At 42.5% G+C, this 23,404-nt stretch overlaps 1 protein-coding gene across 2 annotated transcripts in view; it reads right to left on the reverse strand.

Moving 5' to 3' along the window:
* Positions 1-12,065, reverse strand: part of large1 (LARGE xylosyl- and glucuronyltransferase 1) — a 54,610-nt gene extending 42,545 nt beyond the window's left edge. The window contains exons 1-3 of one of the 2 annotated variants that reach the window (XM_087852708.1): positions 11,494-12,065; positions 10,163-10,210; positions 173-359 (exon numbers count right to left, since the gene is read on the reverse strand). In XM_087852708.1, the coding sequence (XP_087708834.1) occupies positions 173-278 (106 nt within the window). In that variant the 5' untranslated portion in view covers positions 279-359; positions 10,163-10,210; positions 11,494-12,065. The remainder of the gene's footprint in view (positions 1-172; positions 360-10,162; positions 10,211-11,493) is intronic. The other variant, XM_087852707.1, reaches the window with a different exon arrangement.
* Between the last annotated feature and the right edge of the window lie 11,339 nt (positions 12,066-23,404).

Consider the following 23,404-nt stretch of genomic DNA (forward strand, 5'->3'; position numbering starts at 1 on the left):
AGAACTCTATAGGCTCTTCTTGTTCTTGTTTTATGTGTTTATGTATTCATTTCTATTAGTGTTTTCATTATAGTTAGACTGTTTTAAAATGGTTTAAAAAAACCCACAGAAACCTAAATAATTTAAAGCCATAAAAGTTGCAAATAACTCTGCCAATACTTATTGTCCTTACCTTGAAAGCTCCCGACTGACAGGTAAAGCCACGTAAGTGCTGGGATGAAGAGCAGGGCGAGGGAGGCCACCAGGAACTTCCGGCGCCCGCGACACATTCCCAGCATCCTCTGGACCAAAGCAGATAGAAAGAGAGGTAAAGTGACCTCTATGTGGGTAGGAGCTGCTGTCCAGGCTGAGTCATAGCACTGAGGGAGAGGAGAGACCAGGACAAAAAAAAAAAGAGGTTAGAGAAGAAGCTCACATTTCACAGTCTACATAGATTGATTATTATAATGATTATTTTTTCATTCCTGACGCTGATGATGTTTAAGCAGGTTTACTGATTCAGCTTCAGAAGAAGGTGACATACCCGACAACTAAGGGATTTCTAGATAACATGGACTCTTGGAGAAGATAGGACACCCTAAAAGCCATGCAATCTGCTTCGTTAGAATTTCATCCAAGTGTGATACACAAATGCCACTTGGTGGAGATGTGATATCTGCATACTAAATTTTAAATGAGTGAAGAATGCGTGGTGGCCTGTCACTTTCCTCCTTACATGCTGCGACGTTTACTTACAGCACCAAAGCTATATTGTGTAGAATGAGGAACAGGTAAAAATCTGGGTTAGAATACCCAACCTGTTCCCAAGCAAACAAATGGTTCTGACCAAGCCTGCAGTATATGATTTCCTGAGAGTAGAAGTCAATCATGACAATAGTTGGCAATGAAATGTATCATTGCCTTGCACAGGTTGTGCAAGTGGCTAACATTTCTACTTTCAATTTAGTTTGGTTCAATTCAATTTATAGCACTACATAACAAAGTGAAAACTGCATCCATTTATTGTATACAATTGCAAATGTCAGATCCAAACATTTAGCTGAATATTTTTGTAAGACCTTTTGGCAAAAAAACAACAACAACAACAAAAACAAACATAAAACAAGTTAAGATAAAAAACATCAGACAAAATTATTCAGTCAAACTGTTCATCTAAAACTTAAATCAGACCTTCAGAAATGAAGTCTGACAACTTTCATGTTATTAAATATAACATAACACATCAGGCAGTCACACACTATGTGGCTTTATGACCTAAAGCAATTTACCACAGTCTGTCCATAACGAACATCGTGTTCAAACATAAGTGTCCTTAAGTGCACGTGGCACCAGGACTTGGCTTCATCAGGTGATGGCCACCAGCTCGCACTGGAACTATTCGGGGAAGAGTTTGAAGCGATGGGAATGAGAATCAGCACCTCCAAATCTGAGGCCATTGTTCTCAGCCGGAAGAGGGCGGAGTGCAAGCTCTGGGTCAGGGACAAGTTCCTGCCCCAAATGGAGGAGTTTAAGTATCTCAGAGTCTTTTTCACAAGTGACAGGTGAAAGGAGCAGGATATTGATAGACGGTGTGGTCCTGCAGCTGCAGTAAGGCATATGCTGTACCGGTCCATCGTGGTGAAGAGGAGAGCTGAGTGTAAAAGTGAAGCGCTCAATTTACCGGTCGATCCTCTTCCCTACCCTCACCTATTGTTACAAGCTGTGGGTAGTGAACGAAGGAACGAGACTGTGGATACAAGCGGCAGAAATGGTCTTCCTCCGAAGGGTGGCTGGTCTCTCCCTTAGAGATAGGGTCACAAGTTTAGCCATCCATGAGGGGCTCTGAGTAGAGGAGCTGCTCCTCCACATCGAAAGGAGATCGTTGAGGGGGTTCGGGCATCTGATAAGGGTGCCTCCAGGGCGGCTCCTGGGTGAGGTATTCCAGGCATGTCCCACTGGGAGGAGGCCCCGGGGCAGACCCAGGACACGCAGGAGGGATTATATCTCTCGGCTGGCCTGGGAACGCCTTGGTGTTCCCCCGGACAAGCTGGAGGAGGTGGCAGGGAAGAGGGACACTAGGTTTCTCTGCTTAGGCTGCTGGCCCCAAGACCCGGCCCAGATAAGCGGAAGAAGATGGATGGATGGTAATTTGACATATTTTAGTTTGATGTAGAGCACAGAGGTTAGAAGTACAATTATATAATATTAGTTGAAATCCTTTTTCCATTATAACTACATTTGTAGTTAGGGAAGCAATATAGCATCATAGTGTCACCCGGTAAAACGATGTAAAGCAGGCAGAGTTTAAAATGAAAAGTATTACCAAATCTGTTTTTTTTGTCCTTTTTTTTAAACATATGGCCTGGGCAATGTAAAGAGAGCAGAGTAAAGTGGAGTGGCTGGGGAGACTTAACCAAGTGTCTCCACAAAATTCTGACAGGCAGGCTATGAATCATTTTATTAGGTCCTTAGCATTTGACCCTTGTGTGATAATAACTTCACTAGACCCTGTAACTTACATTACAAATGCTACACTGAAGAAATTTATTACCACATCCAAGTCAGATATCAGAGGACAGAGTGAACAAATCCAGCTATGCAGGGATCAGACTCAGAGTCAGAACACTTTAATAATCTATAAGGAAATTGTGTGTGTGTGTGTGTGTGTGTGTGGGGGGGGGGGGGGGGGGGGGAGGATGAGAAGCAGGCAGAAAAAAAAGCATTGTTTTGAAAACGCAGGAACACAACACTGGAGAAGGAAAATAGCAGACCTCTGTATTTTCCTTCACTTACTAAGACACGAACAGTGTCTTATTTTTATGGTGGTTTCATTTTGACAGCGAGAGAGAGAATATCAACTGAAAATCCAGAAAAAACTATTGGTTTGCATATAGTGGAGTGAAATAAGTATTTGATCTCCTACAAGAAATCTGTGGCTCCAAAGGTTGGCTGTCTCCATGTGGCACACAAATTATAATCAATTAATCTATTTCAGCTACTCTTGACTGCAATTTGGGTATATGGGTATAAAACACACCTGCCCACAGAATCAGTTTCAAACCAAGACTGTAGAGCTGTACGAGGCTGGAATGGGCTAGAAGACCATCAGCAAGAAGCTCTGTTAAAATATGACAAGTGTTGGTACAATGGAAGACATACAAAATAACCATCAATCACCGCTGGTCTGGAGCTCCATGCAACATCTTGTTCATGGGGTGAGAATAATCTTGAGAAATGTGGTGGATCAGCTCAAAACTACACAAAAGACGCTTGGTAATGATCTGAAACCAGCTGGGTCCACAGTCACCAAGAGCATCTTTGATAACATGTTACAATCTTTTGGATCATCTTGTAGGAACCACAAGGTCCCCCTGGATCAAGAAGGTGTATAAACAGGCCAAATTTAAGTTTTCCAGTGAACATTAGAATGATTAAGAGAAGGCTTGGGAGAACGTGTTGTGGTCAGATCAAACCAAATCAAACCAGATCTGCACTTAGTAGATCCATGGATTCAGTGCCTTGTACAATAAGACCTCCCTGGGTAGAATTTTCCTAGCAGAGCATTGCAAAGAAACGATTAATGTCATTAACCTATTTAGTTTTTTCTTGTTGTGGCTAATTGATTATATGCAGCACTGACAGACAGACATGGCATAGATAAAGTCAATGCTTGAGAACCTGGGTTTTGATTGATTGGCTCTTAAATTCTTTAATTCTGTTTGAAGACTAGTTTGTATTACTGCTACAATAAATTACATCTATTTCTTGTCATTATGGTTTATAGTAGAGATCCACCAATTTATCACTTTCTCAATTTGTTGACTATTTCCTAAAAGATGGTTTTAGAGAAACTTTCTCCAACACTCGCCAGCAAAATTAAAAACAACTAATAAGATCACACACGCACAGTCCCCAAAATAGATCTTGCTTTTGAAATGTAATTGGGAATAAGCCTTGATGGGGAGTTTCTTACAGTATCAGAAACTGTGACATGTAAAACCTCTTTTTTAAGGGTGGAGTTATCACATGACTCAGCATTGTCCACTGTCTATTTTAACTGTATACTGTTTGTACTTTGTTTTGAGAAAACAGAAAAAAAATTGAAAAAGTCTTTACACTATTATTGGAAAAAGTCATCCCGGGATCCAGCAAACAGCCCCAGACCATCACACTTCCTCCTCCATGTTTGACAGTTGACGTCACACACTGTAGAACCATCCTTTTACCTGCTCGAAGGCGTACAAAGACTATGCGTGATGAACCAGAAATTTCAAAACTTGATTCATCACTCCATAATACCTTGTTCCAGTCTTCAGTAGTCCATTGGTGTTGTTTCATGGTCCAGACAAGCCACTTTGCCTTATTCTGACGTCTTAGCAACAGCTTTCTTGCTGCAACTCGTCCTGTCAAACCTGCAGCTCGAGGTCTTCTCTTCACAGTTGAAACTGAGATTTTCTTACTACGACCACTATTAAGTTGTGCTTAAAGCTGTTCTCTTGTGAGCCACCTATCACGCAAGCTGTTAACTCTCAGAAACTTGTCCTCTGATTTAGTTGTGGCTTTGGGTGCGCCAGACCTCTTCCTGTCAGAGCCCAAAAGGTTGAATCTATTCAGCTGGACATAGCATTTTCAGTGGGAAAAATGGTTCGCCACTTATCTAAGTGACTTCTTCAGTCTCAGCTGACTGTGGGTTTCCCCAACCTTATAAACAGTACCTTTGCACAGCGACTGAAACTAACCCAGTTAATGAACAATGGGCTGTGAGGTCAGTTTCTTGATCATTAATATGTAAAGTGTCATCACCATTGATCAACAACCAATGATCATTGATCAATGGCCATGAGTATAATAAAATGAATAGAATTAACCTTTTGTGATTTACTTTCCTGGGTGATTGAGCATGCATCAAAACGTTTTTTCCAGATAGTGTTTTAGCTTGAAGTAACTGCGCCTGTTTCCTCTGTAAAGCTGTGTGATTTTAAACTTTATTTCCATTAATGGGGGTAAATATTATTATTTTGATTACCAAAGTTGTAGTGATATGAAGTAGAAACCTAGCACATCGACTTTAAGAGTCAGAACTGAAACTAACATTTGAAATCTGACTTTAAGAAGATGAACATGTCAAAATATAATATGCTGTAAACCCTCATATACTGTGTGAGCCTGGACATGGACCATAATGCGTTGTCTCCAAAGTCCACTGTTAATATGAAAAGTATAAGCACATATCACGATGCAAGAAGAAAATAATTTCTTGTTTATTCAGTGAATGTTTTTGTTTAGTGCTGGCAGGCAAGAATGAGAAAATCAATGAAGCAGTGACCAGAAGAGGCTTGTTTGCTGATCCAACATACTTCCTTTAAGAGGCAGCCTCCATGCTCATTTATAAAGACAAACAGGCATAATCTTGAAACATTATGCATTCTGGGACAAAAGGCGATATCGATTGTTGCCTGATTAGCTTAAGGTTTTTGACTCATTTACCGTTAACATCTGAATACCCAATCCTCAAAGGTGAATTTACTGACAGGATTTTGTGCAGAAGCACTTAATGAAACTGAAACATCCTCCTGATCTTATGCTCAGAAAATGATCCGAATCATAGCCAGTGGTTGTTCATGCATTTATACACACAGATGTATGGTCATTCTAAAAATATTATATTTTTATCTTTGAATTAAGATATAAGAAAACAATAAATAATTTAAAAGTTTAGTTAATAACAGAGTTACAAAGTTAAAATATTGACCATTATTAAGATTATTTAATATGTGGTGACACTGCCTTCAAACTGATTATTTATACTGTATTTTTTTCTCATTTACTCACATTTGACATATTCCATTAATAATCAATTTATATGCCTACAGTCATGCCAAATATATGCTACCACAGTTGTGTTTGTTTGTGGAAGTATTTGCTTATGGAGAGATGTTTTGCACCTGTGCAGCCCTCCAAAATCCCAACTTCGCATTGCCCAGTGTAAATGACACTGTGCATTGGTGGAATGCCAATTAGTTGACAAGTGGCCTGGAACATGGAAGGGAGACCGAGGCCGTTTCTGAAAATGCGTATTTGTGTGTACTTGTGTTCTCATGCACTTGTTATATGTCATCAGTTGCAGACCAAGTACTGTCCCAATTTAAAGTACACATCAAGCCAAGTATGCTCAAAATTCCCGGATGTGTTCTCGCTCCTCCCATTCTATCGAGCATGCATCGGTGGTGACGTGTGGACCTGGTGCAGCCAAATATCCCAGAATGCATTTCATCCAAAACGCAAATGCAGCAATGGTGGAGGAGAGCGGCTAAGAAGTTTCAAATATTACTCTCTGTGTAACAAAATAAACTTTTAAGATATTTTACGGCAAGAATGTAGCTGTGTAAACTTCAAATATCTGCTATCAAGACATCACACATTTGCAAAAGTGCTCCAACAGTTTTGGAGATGTCTGTTACTCCACCAGCTTGACAGCTGACCGCAGAGGTCAAGGCTCAGTAGAGCCGGCGGGAACACTTGATTCCCGGAACATCGTTTTGAAACCCCCGTGGTCTTTCGCTACTCAGGTTAAACATGACACAAGTCACTTAGGTAATTTAATTTAATAAGGTAAATCTTATTTATTTCAGTGTTTTATTTGTTCCTGAACAAGTCGGTTTGGCAGTAAATAAAGTTAGAACAGTTCAGTTATGAAGCTTATTTAATTTATTATTAAAAGTCTTACTTTGAGAGCTGTCAGCTTATTTTAAATAGAATATTTCACCCATCATATCCCTGATGTAAAAATATGCTGTTCTTATTTAAACAGCTGACTGAACTAAATCTAACTGTAGAACATCTGACTAGTGTTGTTGAATAATGAGGGTTTCCCATACCTGTTTGAAGCGAATAGTGCACTGCGCATGCATGCAGTGAAAAAAATAAAAAAATAAATAAAAAAGGCTAATACAGGACCAGGTTCCCACCCCCAGAGTCAAGAAGCTTCTTGCATGTAATGTTTCCACAGTTATACACTGTAAAAGCTGATAAGAAATCATGAACCCAGCGTCTTTACTAAACATCAAACATGGTGTCAGAAGTTGTGGTCTGGTCGTGTGCTAAAGAGCTGCCAACAAAATGCTAAGGCGAACGTTTTCTAAGCACCTTGATGACATAAAATCCCTCGTGCCCAACTCTGTGCTGCCCTGGGTTCCTTTGCTAGCTGTTCCTGTGACTATGTCAGTAACTTGGGTGTACTGCTGCATAGCTCGCTCAAACTCGATAAGCAAGTGTCTGCTGTAGTGAGATCTAGCTTCCACCAACTGCGCCTTATCTCTAAGGCTAGGCATTATGTTCCACATGAGGACCTGGAGAAGCTTATTCACGCTTTTGTGACCTCCAGGTTGGATTATTGTAACTCCTTGTACCCTCTTCTCTTCTTCTTAGACTGCAAACAGTCCAAAATGCAGCAGCCGGCCTCTTGACTGGTACCAGGAAATTTTGCCCTATTACTCCTGTTCAAGCTAGCTTGCATTGGCTGCCCATAAAGTACCGTATTCAATTTAAAATATTACTCCTTACATTCAAAACTATTAATAAATTAGCACCGAATTATCTTAATGAATTTCTCAAGCCACATACTCCTGCTAGAACACTTAGATCTGCCACTCAACTACTTCTGGTGCAACCTAGATCTCGGCTGAAGTCCCGGGGTGACCGTGCGTTTGCTCTGGCTGACCCGGTACTGTGGAATACCCTTCCTCTCGATATCCGCGTATCTGATTCCATTGCACTGTTTAAATCACGACTAAAAACCCACTTATTCAATCTTGCCTTTCCCTCTAAGTTAATATTTCCTTTATGATTTTATATAATGCACTTTTATGCTCATTTAATTTCTTGTTTGTTCTGTTGCTTTCCTATGTATCAGTGACAGCTACCTGCTTGCATACCTAGTACTTGCTTTGGTCCTATTTCTGTTATCTTCCTTCTATTCTCTATGTTACTCGTTAAGCACCTTGGCATACCCTTGGTTTTTAAGTGTGCTTTATAAATAAAGTTTATTATTATTATTGTTGTAGCGAGCAAGCAACCAGCTAGGGTTCAAGCAAAAATACGATTGATTCATTGCAGCTGCTCATTTAGATAAGGATGCCCGAACTAGAGCGTTCATCCTTCTAAACTTGGCCAGCTTTGAAGCCATCGAAAGGGAGTGTGCCTTCCTTTACACGTGGAGAACACAGACCAGTGACCAGAGCAGAATCAAGAAAAGACGTGCAATGTCTCAAATGCAAATTCCACAAACTGTGTAGTCCTCAAACAGAACTATAGAAAGTTTAACACCAGAAACAAATGACCGTGATGAAACAAGTCTTATGTGGACTTGAAAAATAAGGCAGGCAGTTGCAGGTTTCGCCAACAACCTCATCAGAGACATACTCATTTGTGTAGTACATTAATGTACAACTTCCAGATATTGTACAAAAAAGGCTTACATTGCACGATCTGGGAGAGTTTGCAAGCCAAACCCCAACACTAAGGCGTAGGAGATGGACTGTTTAAAATTGTTTTTAAAAGTGTACATTATTTCTTTAAATATTTATTTCTGCTATTGATATTCATAGAAATTACATGTAAATTGATGTTGACAAAGTGAAATGTTGACCATGTTCTTACCAGTGAAACAGTTCCAGGTTTCAAGTGAATGGTTAATTTTCAAGCTAGAATGTTACGGATTACAATCTATTGTTAATGCGTTATGCTGAAGATGTTGTTGTTAGTCAGACATAAGCTAAAGAATGGGATTGTAGAACATCTGACTAGTGTTGCTGAATAGTGGGGGTTTCCCATACCTGTTCGAAGTCCATGCACGCAATTAAAAATGGCTAACACAGGACCAGGTTCCCACCCCCGGAGTTGAGCTGCTTGCATGTAATGTCTCCACAGTTACACACAGTAAATGTTTATAGGGAATCATGAACCCAGCGTCTTTACTAAACATCAAACACTAACATTAAAAATATTTTAATTCAGAAGGAAACAGGATGTTAATACAAGGAGATCCTGAAGACTGCTCCAGAAATGATCAAATTATGTTTTAAATATTTGTTCAATTCTCTTCCAAACCCCAGCAGACTATTGGAGGTCTTGAGTGTCTACTAAAATAAAAATAAAAGCATTCTAACAGCTCATCTGTTTGTTTTTATTCAATAAGCAGCATAGCTTATTAAGAGAGATTAAACTTGAGTTTCTGTCATGAAGTGATTGTGCTCAACTGTATTAAGCTTGTGCTCAACTGTATTAAGCTTACACATTATGCAACAGATAAAAGTAAAAGCAAATTTGGCCAAAATGCTTAAAATACTTATTTAAATTATTTGTTTTTTCTTAAAGAAATCTACTACATCATGCATCTTTTCAATTGCAAATATTAATCACAGTTAAATTAAGAGGGGCGGGCAGTTAAAACCCTGGAGCTGAGATGTCATCAAGTATACTACCATTCCAATTGTGGAATGACGATGAACTTACGAAGTACGGACTAGCGAGGACATGAGTACGGACTTGCATACTTGAGTATTGAGAAACGGCCAGAGTTTAGCAGGAGTGGGAGAAAAAACAGGGGGGAAAACAACAACAAACAAAACAAAACAAAAAAAACATGAAAGATTAAACAAAAATTAAAAATGTAATGTATAAAGTAGAGGCAGTGGCTGCCATGGACAGCTGTCATGGTTTTTGAAACAGCAGCTCTCTACATGTTGCACAATCATGTCGCTATAATTAAAAAGAGGGAGGACTAGTATGAATGACACTGATTTGCTATTGGCAAAACACAGTTGGGTAGAATTCCAGGTTAAAGTTTTTAGTTCAACATACAAGTGACAACTTATGACCTTTCACCAGGTTTTATTTAATGTCCTCTTCATGTAGCTGAATACATTCATTGTTAAAAGCAAAAGCTGTGCAGATCTGAGATCAGCAGTGTTCTTAAACACCAAACTTACTGTTTATGCTCATTGTATATTGATGACCTGATGTTTTGTCTTTAATTTTCTCAGTAAAACAGCTGCAGCATTCACTAACAGTACATAACATGGTACTCTAGACTTTGTACTTTATTCCATTAGTTACATCTGGAGTTATTGCAAATTTACTCCAATATTAAATTAAATGTATTCTGCATTAAGAGTGAACATACAGGATGATGTTACTGGGTGGTGCTGAGGTCTGAATTTGAGGGCAGCTCCTGTAATCACAATGAGAAAAGACTCATTACAAACTGTCAAATGTGAAGTTTATCTCTGAAATCTGAAATAAAACTGATCCTTCCTTGTCCTCACACACCCGTATGTACGGGAAGCATACGGTAACAGTGATTTCGTTAGTAAATTCATTCATGTGCACGGATTAGCTAATGAGCACAGCTTTACCCAAACGCCAACTGTAAGCTTAGCTAGCTAGCTAAGGACTTTACTGATTAGCTTACAAACACACATTTAACTTATCAAAAAAGTGCAGCAGGACCTCAGGTGTCAGTATGACACAGTCAGTCATGGTTTTGTAAAGTAAACGCTTGCCCTCCTCTCAGCATCCATGGATTCATCTGCCATTCTCGAACAGAGATAGGCAAGTTTCTCCGTGATTGCAGCTGTTTTTCAGAGCTGTTACGATGATCAAACAGTATTATAGTTGTAATTAGAGTTATGAGAAGGGAGACCCCTTGAACACGAATCAGCATGACGCGAACTACTAATAATGGCCGAAAGCACATCCTTGGAAAAAATTATCTGAGGAGAATTTTTGTTTTTGTTTTACCCCAGTCCCACCTTCTAAAATGGAGGAGGCGGGGTTTGTGACCTATACTGTAGCCAGACACCAGGGGGCGATAGAGACTTTTTGGCTTCATTTGGGGGAGCTGTTAGGTCATTGGTTAGAACTTGGATCTTCTTCACGGTAACTGGTTGCGCTGCACATTTCTGACACTGCCCACATCTGACAAAACGTGCAGGTAGACGGTCAGTCAGCACCTGCCCACGGACTACCAAGCCCATGCTACCATTCAACGAGCTTTTCCCCACCATGACCGTATTCCTGCGTGCAACTGTTGCCGCTGAGCTAGGCAGCTGACGTACGGCTGTTTGTGTGCTCAGTGCCATCACCCGAGGACTGGGAAGCAAGAATTAGCATATCTGAAAACATGGCAAAGTAAAGGTTGTTGGCGTTGTTTTCGCAGCTCTCAGTAAGATTAAAAACACTTTTTAGGAGAGGGGACTGAACTTGAACCGTTTACCATCTCCTTCCAATATTTAAGACTGACTTAGAGGAAAATGCCCCAGTTTTTGTATGGGAGGACGGCACACAGTAAATCCGCTGCGCTGTACACATGCTTAATGACCGTATGGAAAAGGGCCTTATAGAAATGTAAGCACAAGGACTTTAAAGGTTATAACAAGCGAAACAGATCGTGGCATAAATACGAGGGTTGTTAGCGTGACCGTGATAGTCATTGGTGAATAATGTCACACTCACCTGATGCAGAGAACCTCCAAATGCTGCTTTTATGAGCCCTCGATCAAATCAATACCCAGCACTGAACCCCGTGGCGCTTTTCAAAAAGAGAACTGAGCCTGCAGCTCAGTCATAACGGTCCTTCTGGCGCAAAATAAGCCCGTGCTCCGTCGCTCACTCGCTCCATCAGGTTGGGATTTTCTCGGGATATTTATGTGGCCCAGCAGCCTCGGCTGTTAGCCCCGGCTACCAGCAACGACATCTGAGCCTTTCCGTTTGCTTCGGGCTAAATAAAGACTTAATCTCACACCGGTCTGTGCTGCGTCGAAAACACGGCAGTTCCAGTCTCATTAAAACAGCGCCGGCTTCGCGTTTGTGAGAGCAGCAGGCAAGAGGCGAACAGCCGCGACGGACCGCAGCGGGAACACGGAGACCCGGTGTCGCTGCTCCGCTCAAGCTCGGCTACTTTCAAATCGCTCCGAGTTCCCAACACACTTTAAAATCCCCCAGTTAAGATATTCCAACATCGTCCGTGTCCTGGTTCTGTCTGAGTTTTCGGCCTCAGCATAGCATCTCTTTCTTCCTGACAGGCAGCCAACATCCAATCCCAACGCTGGATTCTGGAAGTGTGGGAGGATACAAAGGAGTCGATGAAACGGATTGGAAGTCTTGGAATTGACTAACCTACTGATGGGCTGAAGACCAAAGCAGCCCGATTAACACAATCAAAACACACAATTGAACTGAAGTAGTAACAAAACAAAAGCTGAGGGTCAGTTTTGAGATTTTTGGGTTCATCGCGGTTAGCATTGCTTGACCTACAGGGTCTCTGTCAGGTCAAGCAAGGCAAACAACATTTGCCTTGTCATGTCTTCAAATACACCAAAGTCTCTCTCTGTCCTTCCATCTCCTTCCATCTCACAAAGCCTTCTGTCATTGGGATATTTCACCTATATTCATCTATCCTTTACATCAGTGCCATTTTGTGGCTGCAGCCAGTGATTGTAACTGGAAGAACACTTGCTTTGGATCTCATTGGGAACTGGAGTTTGTCTCGATTTCACAGGCATTTCCATGTCCTCTAATGGCTGGACCCTTGGCCAGCAGCTTTTTCTAGTTGTTTGTACATGCGCAATGAGGATAAATCTCAGATCTGTGACAGGACTTATGGGGGATTAGCATCTAAGACAAGCTGCCACTAGTTCTGCTCTGAGATCAGTTATGAGCCACACTTTGTGTGGAAACAGAGTTAGCATTAGCAATTGCATGATAAGTTTAACTAGCTGCTTTTTTCTTAACACCCTGCCTTCTTTTTTCAATAATATTTTTACGCCCTCTGGTAGATATTGAAAGTTAACCACGTCACAAGCTGCTTAAGCCTTATTTTTTTAAAACATTGATTTTAATATACTTTTATTAAAAAAATAAGATGTATGCCTGTTTTTCTGAGCTCATTAACAGCAGCACCCATATAGCACTGATGGGCACCTTTTTCTACGGAATAATCATTTTCAGTTTTAATAATTTATAATAATAATAAGAATAATTTAAGCCGACTGTCAGCATAAGAACTAGCATAAACCTGTCCCACAGGTGTTTTTTGGATCACATATGCACTTTAATTTATTTTGTTGTGTTATTATTAAAAACATTTATAATTATATATTTAAAAAATATTAATTGTTCTTCTATATAGACGCTACATATTCATTGTATAAGACAAAATCCGTTACAAGCACTATTAGCATCACACTTTTATGAATTTATTTACAGATTTCAGTGACAACACATATTAGTACCACTGCACTAAACATTGTTTAGCAAAATGTATTTACAATAAAACAGTGTACACATAATGTCAACATTTACATGTTACCATTTGTTTTGAGATAAGCTACTTTAAATATATAATTTGTAGCGATTTGATTGTTTTGAAAATAATTCAAAAAGAGCCCACAAAGACACAAAAAGGGGCAAAACACACAAAAACCTAACTGAAAGTAACATAGCAAATATCATTACCCCCCTCCCCTCCACGATACAGTTGTAGTATGACCTAATTTGTTGGTCTTTATATAGACTCTTAGTTCATCAGCCAAGGAACTGGAGCAGCTGCCACTAAGGTAACTCAGAAAACAGAGAAAGATTACATGAAGTGTAACAGTGTAAATTAAAAGTGTGCACACTTATTTATAGAATACAGTATTGTGTAATTGTATAAATTGATTCTAAACCAAAACCACCTTTATCACTCTGTAAAGTAAAGCCTATTTTTTAAAGAAAGCAAAATATAAGTGCAGTGTTATGTATAAGTCGCTATTATAGCACTGTGATGTTTGGTAGATATTACTCAATATGTGTGGCTATAACTGCAGCCATCACAGGAACAGACATAAATACATAGACTATGTCTGTTATAGTAAGGTTAAAGCAGGCAGCACAAAACAGGTATGCTTTAATTGGGCCCAATTTGATATGGTGGAACAGTTTGTATTAATGCAGCTCTCCTGAGCTCCACCTGAGTGTCAGTCCTCAGAACTATGGATTTTACACTTTCACGGTGCTTGTCAATTTCTATCTGAAGAGTTATTTCTTATATCAGAAGCATATTGATTTTCCTTCAGCCTCCTCAGTGATCTGAACTGCCTCACCTTTTTCAGAGCGAAGCCTACATTTACACTGGATTATTTTGGTTAGCAGGCCTACAGTGCTCTCCCTCACACCCCTTTCTCATGAGGTTTGAGTCCTTCTCTTGGGAGAATGCTGGTTATTACTGAATTGGCTGCGTCTTTGTAAATAAATCGTTAGTGAATCACACTGTAATTGTGACATCACAAAATTTGCCTCACTAAATAAATCTGCCCCACATTTAAATGAAATGCATCTTATTTTCCCATATTTTATTGTTGTGATCCAGTGAAACTCCTTTCTTCCTCCCTGTTTAATATTTCTGTAACTGCAGAAAAATTCCTTCCATCCATCACTTATGACAACTGAACTGCAGTGTAGTAAAAATTTAACTTTAATCCTTAAGACTGCAAAACAGCAAATACAAACACTGATTATACAGAATCTTAAGCTCACTTTTATCAGCTAATATCCTGTAGATCATAGCACCTTTACGCAACAGCTGTACATTTAACAAATTGTTCTTCAAACTCTCAGCAGGCCTAACTGGAAATTTGCAATCATAGTTAACAATTACAGATGTTTGGAAATACTTTGTGTAACATGATGGAGTGTTATTTCTCCCCAGTCTGACACCCACAGTGTCTCGGTGCTTCCATACTTGGTTACAATTTAGCTTTTTTAGGCTCTTGTTGCTGGCTTCCTAGAGTATTTGAAAGTAGAATGGGAGGGAGAGGGTTCAGTTTTCAGAACCAGCTTCCAGTTTGGATTCAGGAATCAGACACTATCTCTACTTTTAAGATTTGGCTTCAAACTTTCCTTTTTGCTAAAGCATATAGTTAGGGCTGGATCAGGTGACCCTGAATCCTCCCTTAGTTATGCTGCAGTAGGCAGGGCTCTAGACTAACTTTTTGCGACGGTTGCACTGGCCTAACTTTTCTTCTTAGGCGCACCCAAATTTTTCAACCGCATCGCTTAAAACCACAGTTTTACATGTGCACTTTTTTGGGGGGGAAATTGGTGTCTACAGACACTATTAATTTGTAAATGATTAACTAACAATCTTGTCAACACAAAGTTCTTTGTTTGGAGCACATTTCTACAACAAAGATAAGTTACTGAAAAAGTGCTTGTGCTTAAAGTCCTTTGGCACTCTTTGGGAATATTGTAGACAATGTTAAACTTAATCATCATCTCGGCCTCCTCTGACAACCTGTTTGCTGCTGCCTGCTGCAGCAAACAGGTTGATGGCACCGTGTCAGAGCACTGGCTATGAATTTCAGATGGATCAGGCCTTAACTTAACAAAAAAAAAATATCAATAGTTCTTTTCATATTTTCTTATTACCCACAGCTACATCCACTTCTGTCGGGCCTAGGCTATTCACTAAGACTGGGTATCATCACTCATTTCCATTTGATTCCGATTCACAAGGTCCAGATTCGATTCGATTTTGCCTCAGATAGTCAAAAATATTATAATTCTGATCATTTTTCAGTACTGTTACATGTGAAACTTCATCAGAGGTGTGAGCATCAAAGCAGATGCCTTTGTGTCAGAGTAACTGAGGATAAAACACAGAAAAAGGAGAATTTCCTGGCCTACAAGCTTTTTATAGCAGATAACCTTAAATACATTGTGCAATTTTACATAATGTTAAAAAGTTCAAATTTCTTCAGTACTGAACAACAAAAATTAGACTCTCTTTTCCGAGGTCATTTAAGTAAAAAAAAAAAAAAAAGAGCGGCCAACAAGGCTGCAAACAACGGTAGACTGGTGGGTAATAACTGAATGAATAATGCTGAAAACAGAGATTTGAGATCGGAAACTGTTCTTGAAGTACAGAGAGAGAGAGAGAGAGATAGAGAGCTGTGCATTGAGTGTGATTTTATGGTGGTGGGAGCCAAACAGCAGAAGTCAGAGGGAATTCATGGCGATGTTTATCAAATGTGGAGCGTAGTTTTGATCTTCTTTTGCTGCTGGTTCAGTGAATTTTGGTTGGTGAGAGCAGTAGTGTTTTTTGATACGGGCGACACGTTGCTGTTGCTGGAAAAGTCTCCTCCACAGAAAAACGTTATTGTCATCTCCGCTACAGTCCAGTATATAGAGAGACGAGACGACGAGGCTCCAGTTACAGCAGTGCAAGTAAACAAACAATAAATATAAGAAGAGTAAGAAAATAAATATACACTTTAGGACCAGGGGTAAAGGGATCAATAACAATTTAAAATTTATTATTTACAGTTTGATGATTTAAAGTCTCACACACAACCTGTTGACAGGGGAGCGGCCCCGGCTGGTTCCAAGTAGAGCACATTTCATTCATAATGATGTAAACCCAAGTCCATTATGTATTCATGATTTGAATCCTGGGTTGAGGGAACAGTTTACCCTGCCCGGGATAGGGTTACCGGGGCCCCGCCCTGGAGCCAGGCCCGGGGAGGGTGCCCGAGGGCGAGCGTCTGGTGGCCGGGCCTTAGTCCATGGCCCATCCTCCCGCAGGCCCACCACCTGCAGGAGGCGCCATAGGGGTCGGGTGCATTGTGTGCCGGGTGGCGGCCAGGAGCGGAGGCCCTGGCGGACTGACCCCCGGCTGCCAAGACTGGCAATAGGGACATGGAATGTCACCTCTCTGGTGGGGAAGGAGCCTGAGTTAGTGCGTGAGGTTGAGAGGTACCGGCTAGATATAGTCGGGCTCACCTCTACGCACGGCTTGGGCTCTGGAACCAGTCTCCTGGAGAGGGGCTGGACTCTGTCTCAGTCTGGAGTTGCCCCTGGTGAGAGGCGGCGGGCTGGGGTGGGTATTCTAATATCCCCTCGGCTTGCTGCCGGTACGTTGGGGTTTTTCCCGGTGGACGAGAGGGTTTGTTTCCTGCGCCTTAGGGTCGGGGAACGGGTCCTGACTGTCATCTGCGCTTATGCGCCGAGTGGCAGTTCGGAGTACCCAGCCTTCTTAGAGTCCCTGGGGGGGGGGTGCTGGAAGGTGCTCCACCTGGAGACTCTGTTGTCCTGCTGGGAGACTTCAATGCTCACGTGGGTAACGACAGCGAGACCTGGAGGGGCGTGATTGGGAGGAACGGCCTCCCTGATCTGAACCCGAGCGGTGCTTTGTTATTGGACTTCTGTGCTAATCACAGTTTGGCCATAACGAACACCTTGTTCGAACATAAGAGTGTCCATAAGTGCACGTGGCACCAGGACGCTCTAGGCCGTAGGTCGATGATCGATTTTGTAATCGTATCACCAGACCTGCGACCATATGTTCTGGACACTCGGGTAAAGAGAGGGGCTGAGCTGTCAACTGATCACCACCTGGTGGTGAGTTGGATCAGGTGGCGAGGGAGGACGCTGGACAGACCTGGTGCACCTAAACGTGTAGTGAGGGTGTGCTGGGAACGACTAGCAGAGGCCCCCGTCCGCGAGATCTTCAACGCACACCTCCGGCAGAGCTTCAACAGCATTCCGAGGGAGGCGGGGGACATCGAGTCCGAATGGACCATGTTCAGCGCCTCCATTGCCAAAGCTGCTGCATTGAGCTGCGGCCGCAAGGTGGTTGGTGCCTGCCGTGGTGGTAATCCCCGAACCAAATGGTGGACACCAGAGGTGAAGGGAGCCACCAGGCTGAAGAAGGAGTCCTATCGGGCTTGGTTAGCCTGTGGGACTCCGGAGGCAGCCGACAGGTATCGACAGGCCAAGCGGAATGCGGCTCGGGCAGTGGCTGAAGCAAAAACTCGGGTGTGGGAGGAGTTTGGAGAGGCCATGGAAAAAGACTTTCGGACTGCCTCGAAGAGGTTCTGGCAAACCGTCAGGCGTCTCAGGAGGGGAAAGCGGTGCTCTACCTGCACTGTGTATAGTGCTGGCGGAGCGCTGCTGACGTCGACTGAGAAAATTGTCAGGCGGTGGAAGGAATACTTCGAGGACCTCCTCAATCCCACTGACGTGTCTTCCAAGGAGGAAGCAGAGTCTGGGGATGAGGGGAATGACCCGCCAATTTCTGGGGGCGAGGTCACTGAGGCAGTTAAACAACTCCTTGGTGGCAGAGCCCCTGGTGTTGATGAGGTCCGCCCCGAGTTCCTGAAGGCTCTGGACGTTGTAGGGCTGTCCTGGCTGACACGCCTCTGCAATGTTGCGTGGAGATCAGGGGCAGTACCCGTGGATTGGCAGACCGGGGTGGTGGTCCCCATCTTTAAGAAGGGGGACCGGAGGGTGTGTTCCAACTACAGGGGGATCACACTCCTCAGCCTCCCCGGGAAAGTCTATGCCAGGGTGCTGGAAAGGAGAGTTCGTCCGCTAGTCGAACCTCTGATGCAGGAGGAACAATGCGGTTTTCGTCCTGGTCGCGGAACACTGGACCAGCTCTTCATCCTCTCGAGGATACTTGAGGGTGCATGGGAGTTTGCCCAACCAGTCTACATGTGTTTTGTGGACTTGGAGAAGGCATTCGACCGTGTCCCTTGGGGTGTCCTGTGGGAGGTGTTGCGGGAGTATGGGGTGTCTGGCCCATTGCTACGGGCCATTCAATCCCTATACAACCGTTGCAAGAGCTTGGTTCGCATTGCCGGCAATAAGTCGGACTCGTTCCCGGTGGGTGATGGGCTCCGCCAGGGCTGCCCTTTGTCACCGGTTCTGTTCATAATTTTTATGGACAGGATTTCTAGGCGCAGCCAAGTGGCGGAGGGCTTTCGCTTTGGTGGCCTCAGGATCTCATCTCTGATCTTTGCGGATGATGTGGTTCTGTTGGCTTCATCGGGTGAGGGCCTCCAGCTCGCACTGGAGCGGTTCGCAGCCGAGTGTGAAGCAGCGGGAATGAGGATCAGCACCTCCAAATCTGAGGCCATGGTTCTCAGCCGGAAAAGGGTGGAGTGCCCACTCCGGGTCGGGGATGAGGTCCTGCCCCAAGTGGAGGAGTTCAAGTATCTCGGGGTCTTGTTCGCGAGTGATGGGAGAAGGGAGCCGGAGATCGACAGACGGATTGGGGCTGCAGCTGCAGTAATGCAGACGCTGCACCGGTCCGTCGTGGTGAAGAGGGAGCTGAGTGTAAAAGCGAAGCTCTCAATTTACCGGTCGATCTACGTCCCTACCCTCACCTATGGCCACGAGCTGTGGGTAGTGACCGAAAGGACGAGATCGCGGATACAAGCGGCGGAAATGAGCTTCCTCCGAAGGGTGGCTGGCATCTCCCTTAGAGATAGGGTGAGAAGTTCGGCCATCCGGGAGGGGCTCAGAGTAGAGCCGCTGCTGCTCCACATCGAAAGGAGCCAGCTGAGGTGGTTTGGGCATCTGGTAAGGATGCCCCCTGGGCGCCTCCTGGGTGAGGTGTTCCAGGCATGTCCCACCGGGAGGAGGCCCCGGGGCAGACCCAGGACACGCTGGAGAGATTATATCTCTCGGCTGGCCTGGGAACGCCTTGGTGTTCCCCCGGATGAGCTGGAGGAGGTGGCTGGGGAGAGGGAGGTCTGGGCCTCTTTGCTTAGGCTGCTGCCCCCGCGACCCGGCCCCGGATAAAGCGGATGAAGATGGATGGATGGATGGATGGATGGATGGGTTGTGTGAAATCCCAGAAATACACCTTAGACAAAGTGAATCTGTGAACTAAGGTGTAGGTCTATTAGGTTATGTTGCGGTGATGCTCGAGTTGGGGGATTTGTGTTCATACTGGAGTGCAAAATAAAACCAATGGAAGATGGACAAGAAAAGTTCAAAGCCATCAAGTGCTAAGTTTAGAAAAAATAGAAAAGAAGAGGAGGAGAAACGAGCAAAAGATACAGGTAAGCAGATGTGTCATTGGATAATGGCGGGTCATCCTGAAATGATCAGATTCAGAATACTTTATTAATCCCTAAGGCAATAATGTGGGTTACAGTTGCTCCAAAAAGAAATGGTAAAAATAGTAACAGTAACAGACTGAACTCCAAACAACACATTATGTTACAGATTTTAATATTAATTAGTCATTGTCAGTTGTTGATTTGTCCTGTTCTCATTGTATGAGGAATTATGATGGCTGTTTGGTAGCTGTTTGCATACAGTGCATACTCTCTCTCTCTTCATATGCGTGTGTGTGTTTCTCTGGTGAAATTCAGTATGGTTCCGACAACAGTTTTATGTTAATGTATAATCCTTAATATGTTTTATATGTGTGTGTGATGTTTAATTGAATTGAATTAAATTAAACATCATGGAACTGAAGCAAGTTTTAGTATTGCACACTGCATTGATAAACATGGAAAGCTATTTACAGACTGAGAATTTATTAAGGAGGCTTCTCTCCCAAGCTCAGAGTTGTTATTTAATGGGCTTGTAAACAGCCATACAATTAAAGCAAAGATACAAGACCCTGCATCAGCCAGAATTGTGGAATGACGCATCCAGGAAATGGGTGACAATGTCAGAGCCCAACAAACAGCTGGTCTGAAAGAAGACCAAGTGTTTAGTGTAGCGTAGTGTCTAGAGGCTATACAGGAGGAACTGTTCTGCTTAATCTGATGCCTGAAACAACTCAAGGTGAGGATCTTGCCAACGTTTTTAAGGAACATTTTAAGCAGCGAAAGACTGACATTACAAAGATTTTTGCTGTGACAACTGATGGTGCGCCAGCTATGGTTTGGAAACACGATAATACGTTGTGTATTATGAATGGCCATAAGGGAGGTTTTTATTAGTAACAAAAACTGTAAAATTTATGAAAATACATTAAAAAGTCCAACATTTCTGTTTATGTGTTTGTGGTAAGCAGCAGATCACACAAGTTAAGAATTATAAATGGCTTCAAGTGCACATTCAGGCTTGTGAGTTCAATGTAAGCGTGGCACTGCTGATTTACCACAGTGTTGCTGGAAAAGTCTCCTCCACAGAGAAACTCATTTCCCCAAAATAAAGGAAATGGAGGTGTGGGCACGCTTTGCACACCTTCCCATGAGGTATTCCATTGCATTGCTGGTGTAATTGCTGGACACCAGATTCTTCCATTTGGAGAACCACAGAAAAAAATCGCATATCAACACGAAATCTCTGTGATGCCAGAGTTTCGTTTCATCAATGTGTAATTTCAACCTCCTCATTCAAACTGTTTGAAAAAATGTTTGTACATGATGTTTCTAACACCTCCTATTGTTCACAAGTGGAAACTGTTTCTCAACCTCTTTGCTTTTCTCATTCTGATGCAGAATGCAGCCCCCTGGAGTCCCACAGGGTTGCATTCTCAGCCCCCTGCTGGACACCCTGTTGACCTATAACTACACTCCAACTAAACCAGCCAATGTTAACCTCTAATGTGTGCCTTCCTCCTGTTTTCTATATATTCCTCTTGTTTGTATATACTCATTTTGCCTGCTTTTTTATTGTTGCTGTCCTGCTATTTATAATTTTATCCATACACAGTTGGTGCAGAGCATCCACAATTTTCTTTTCCAAGTCCAATAACAATAAAAGGGTATTCTATTCTATTCTTCTGTTCTAACAAGTTTGTGCTTTGTATTCACCAGCAGGCCTCTTCCTCTTGGGAGATGGAGAATCCGAATCAGCATACTTTATTAATACCCATGTCTGCAGAACCCAGTAGCAATAATGACACCATATATTCAGCCTGTTCCAAATAAGAACATTATTCCCTTCACATTATACTTACAAACACGTCATATCAGTATGACACTCAAGGCAACCGAGAGTGCCAGCACACAGAGTCTCACACACTTTTATGATTGTTCAGAAAGACATTTTCTTTTCTGTTCACTTCTTGCACACACTCTACCTCTGCAGTTCTCACATTTGTTTTTCAGGACCATTGCTGCTGTAACTTCACTGCAGCTTTGGTGCTGTCAGCCTCAGTACTGCTCATCTCCACACACACATAAGTCCCAGTGTCCCACTGCGTAAAATAGGAGAGGTATAATTAGGTGATGGCTGGCAGCTGTCCCAGCCAGCCTCCCCTGGCACTGCCCCTGAAACCCCTGTACCACCCTTCCCTGCAGCTGAGTCACAAACCACACCCTGCTGTGGGTTTCACTTATCAGCAGAAACATAGCAGAAAACCTATTTGCTGTTAAAATTTTACCTTTGCGTGGCTTTAACTTCATATATTTTCATTACATTTTTATTATTGCTGTTCTGTTTTGTATATAATTTGTGTATCTTTCTGTAAGATGATTTATACATCAGGAAAACCAAACAACCTCTAGGGAAGCAGATAGGACAACACAGAAGAGCTAACTTGTCAGACCAGTGCTCTGCAGTCTATTTAAACCTAGAGACCAGTGGACACTCTTTCAATGATGAGGATGAACACGCCCTGGACAGGGAGGAACCCTGGTTTGCTAATTTTGATCATTCTTCCAGAAGTGCATTTGTGAGACCTGGCTCACAGTCTCTGCTCTAATTCATCCCAAAGATGCTCTGTCAGGTTGAGGTCAGGACTCTGTGCAGGCCAGTCAGGTTTTTCCATACCAAACTCGCTCATCTACATGTTTATGGACCTTGCTGTGCACACTGATGTGTAGTCATGTTGGAACAAGAAGGAGCCATCTGTTTCCAAGAAGTTAGGATCATGAAATTGCACAAAATGTCTTGGTGTGCTGAAGCATTAAAGAGGCCAAGGACAACTCCAGACAAGTACCATTGTCATGGCAACTGCCAAGCCCAGTCTCACCCATCGGATTGCCAGATGGAGAAGTGGGATTCATCACTCCAGAGAACATGTCTCCAGTGCTCCAGAGTCCAGTAGTGGCGTGCATCCCCATCACATAACCACTGCATCCGACACTTTGTATTACACTTGATGATGCATGGCTTGGATGCAGCCGCATGAAGCACTCCACACAGTGTTCTTGAGCTAAATTGAAGGCCACATAAAGTTTGGAGTTCTGTAGCGATTGACTCTGCTGAAGGTTGGGGACCTCTGTGCACTGTGTGTATGTTTGTAGAAGCAGTCTACATGCCTAGTTGCTTGATTTTATACATATGTGGCCATGGAAGTGTTTGGAAAACCTGAATTCAATGATCTGGAAGTGTATAAATGTAGAGTGTACAAGTTTACAGATTTTTTTCTTTTGCCACTAATTAATTTGCTGCCAATTGAATTTTACAGCTGGGATATTTGTAGATTTAGAAAAAAGGCAAAAGTATTAAAATTCAAAGAACACCAATAGATTTAAGAGAGAAAGAGATTCATCAGCAACAGTGTTGGTCAAGTTACTTGAAAAAAGTAATCGGATTACTGCCCTTCTTATAGTAAACTTACCCTTCATGTTGTCTTTATTCAATTTCTCAAAAAAGAGTGCAATAATTTATTCAGTTGTGAAAACAGTTT

This window comes from Neolamprologus brichardi, chromosome 15 (genome assembly GCF_056152115.1).
Source record: "Neolamprologus brichardi isolate AB-2024 chromosome 15, ASM5615211v1, whole genome shotgun sequence".
Taxonomy (NCBI): domain Eukaryota; kingdom Metazoa; phylum Chordata; class Actinopteri; order Cichliformes; family Cichlidae; genus Neolamprologus; species Neolamprologus brichardi.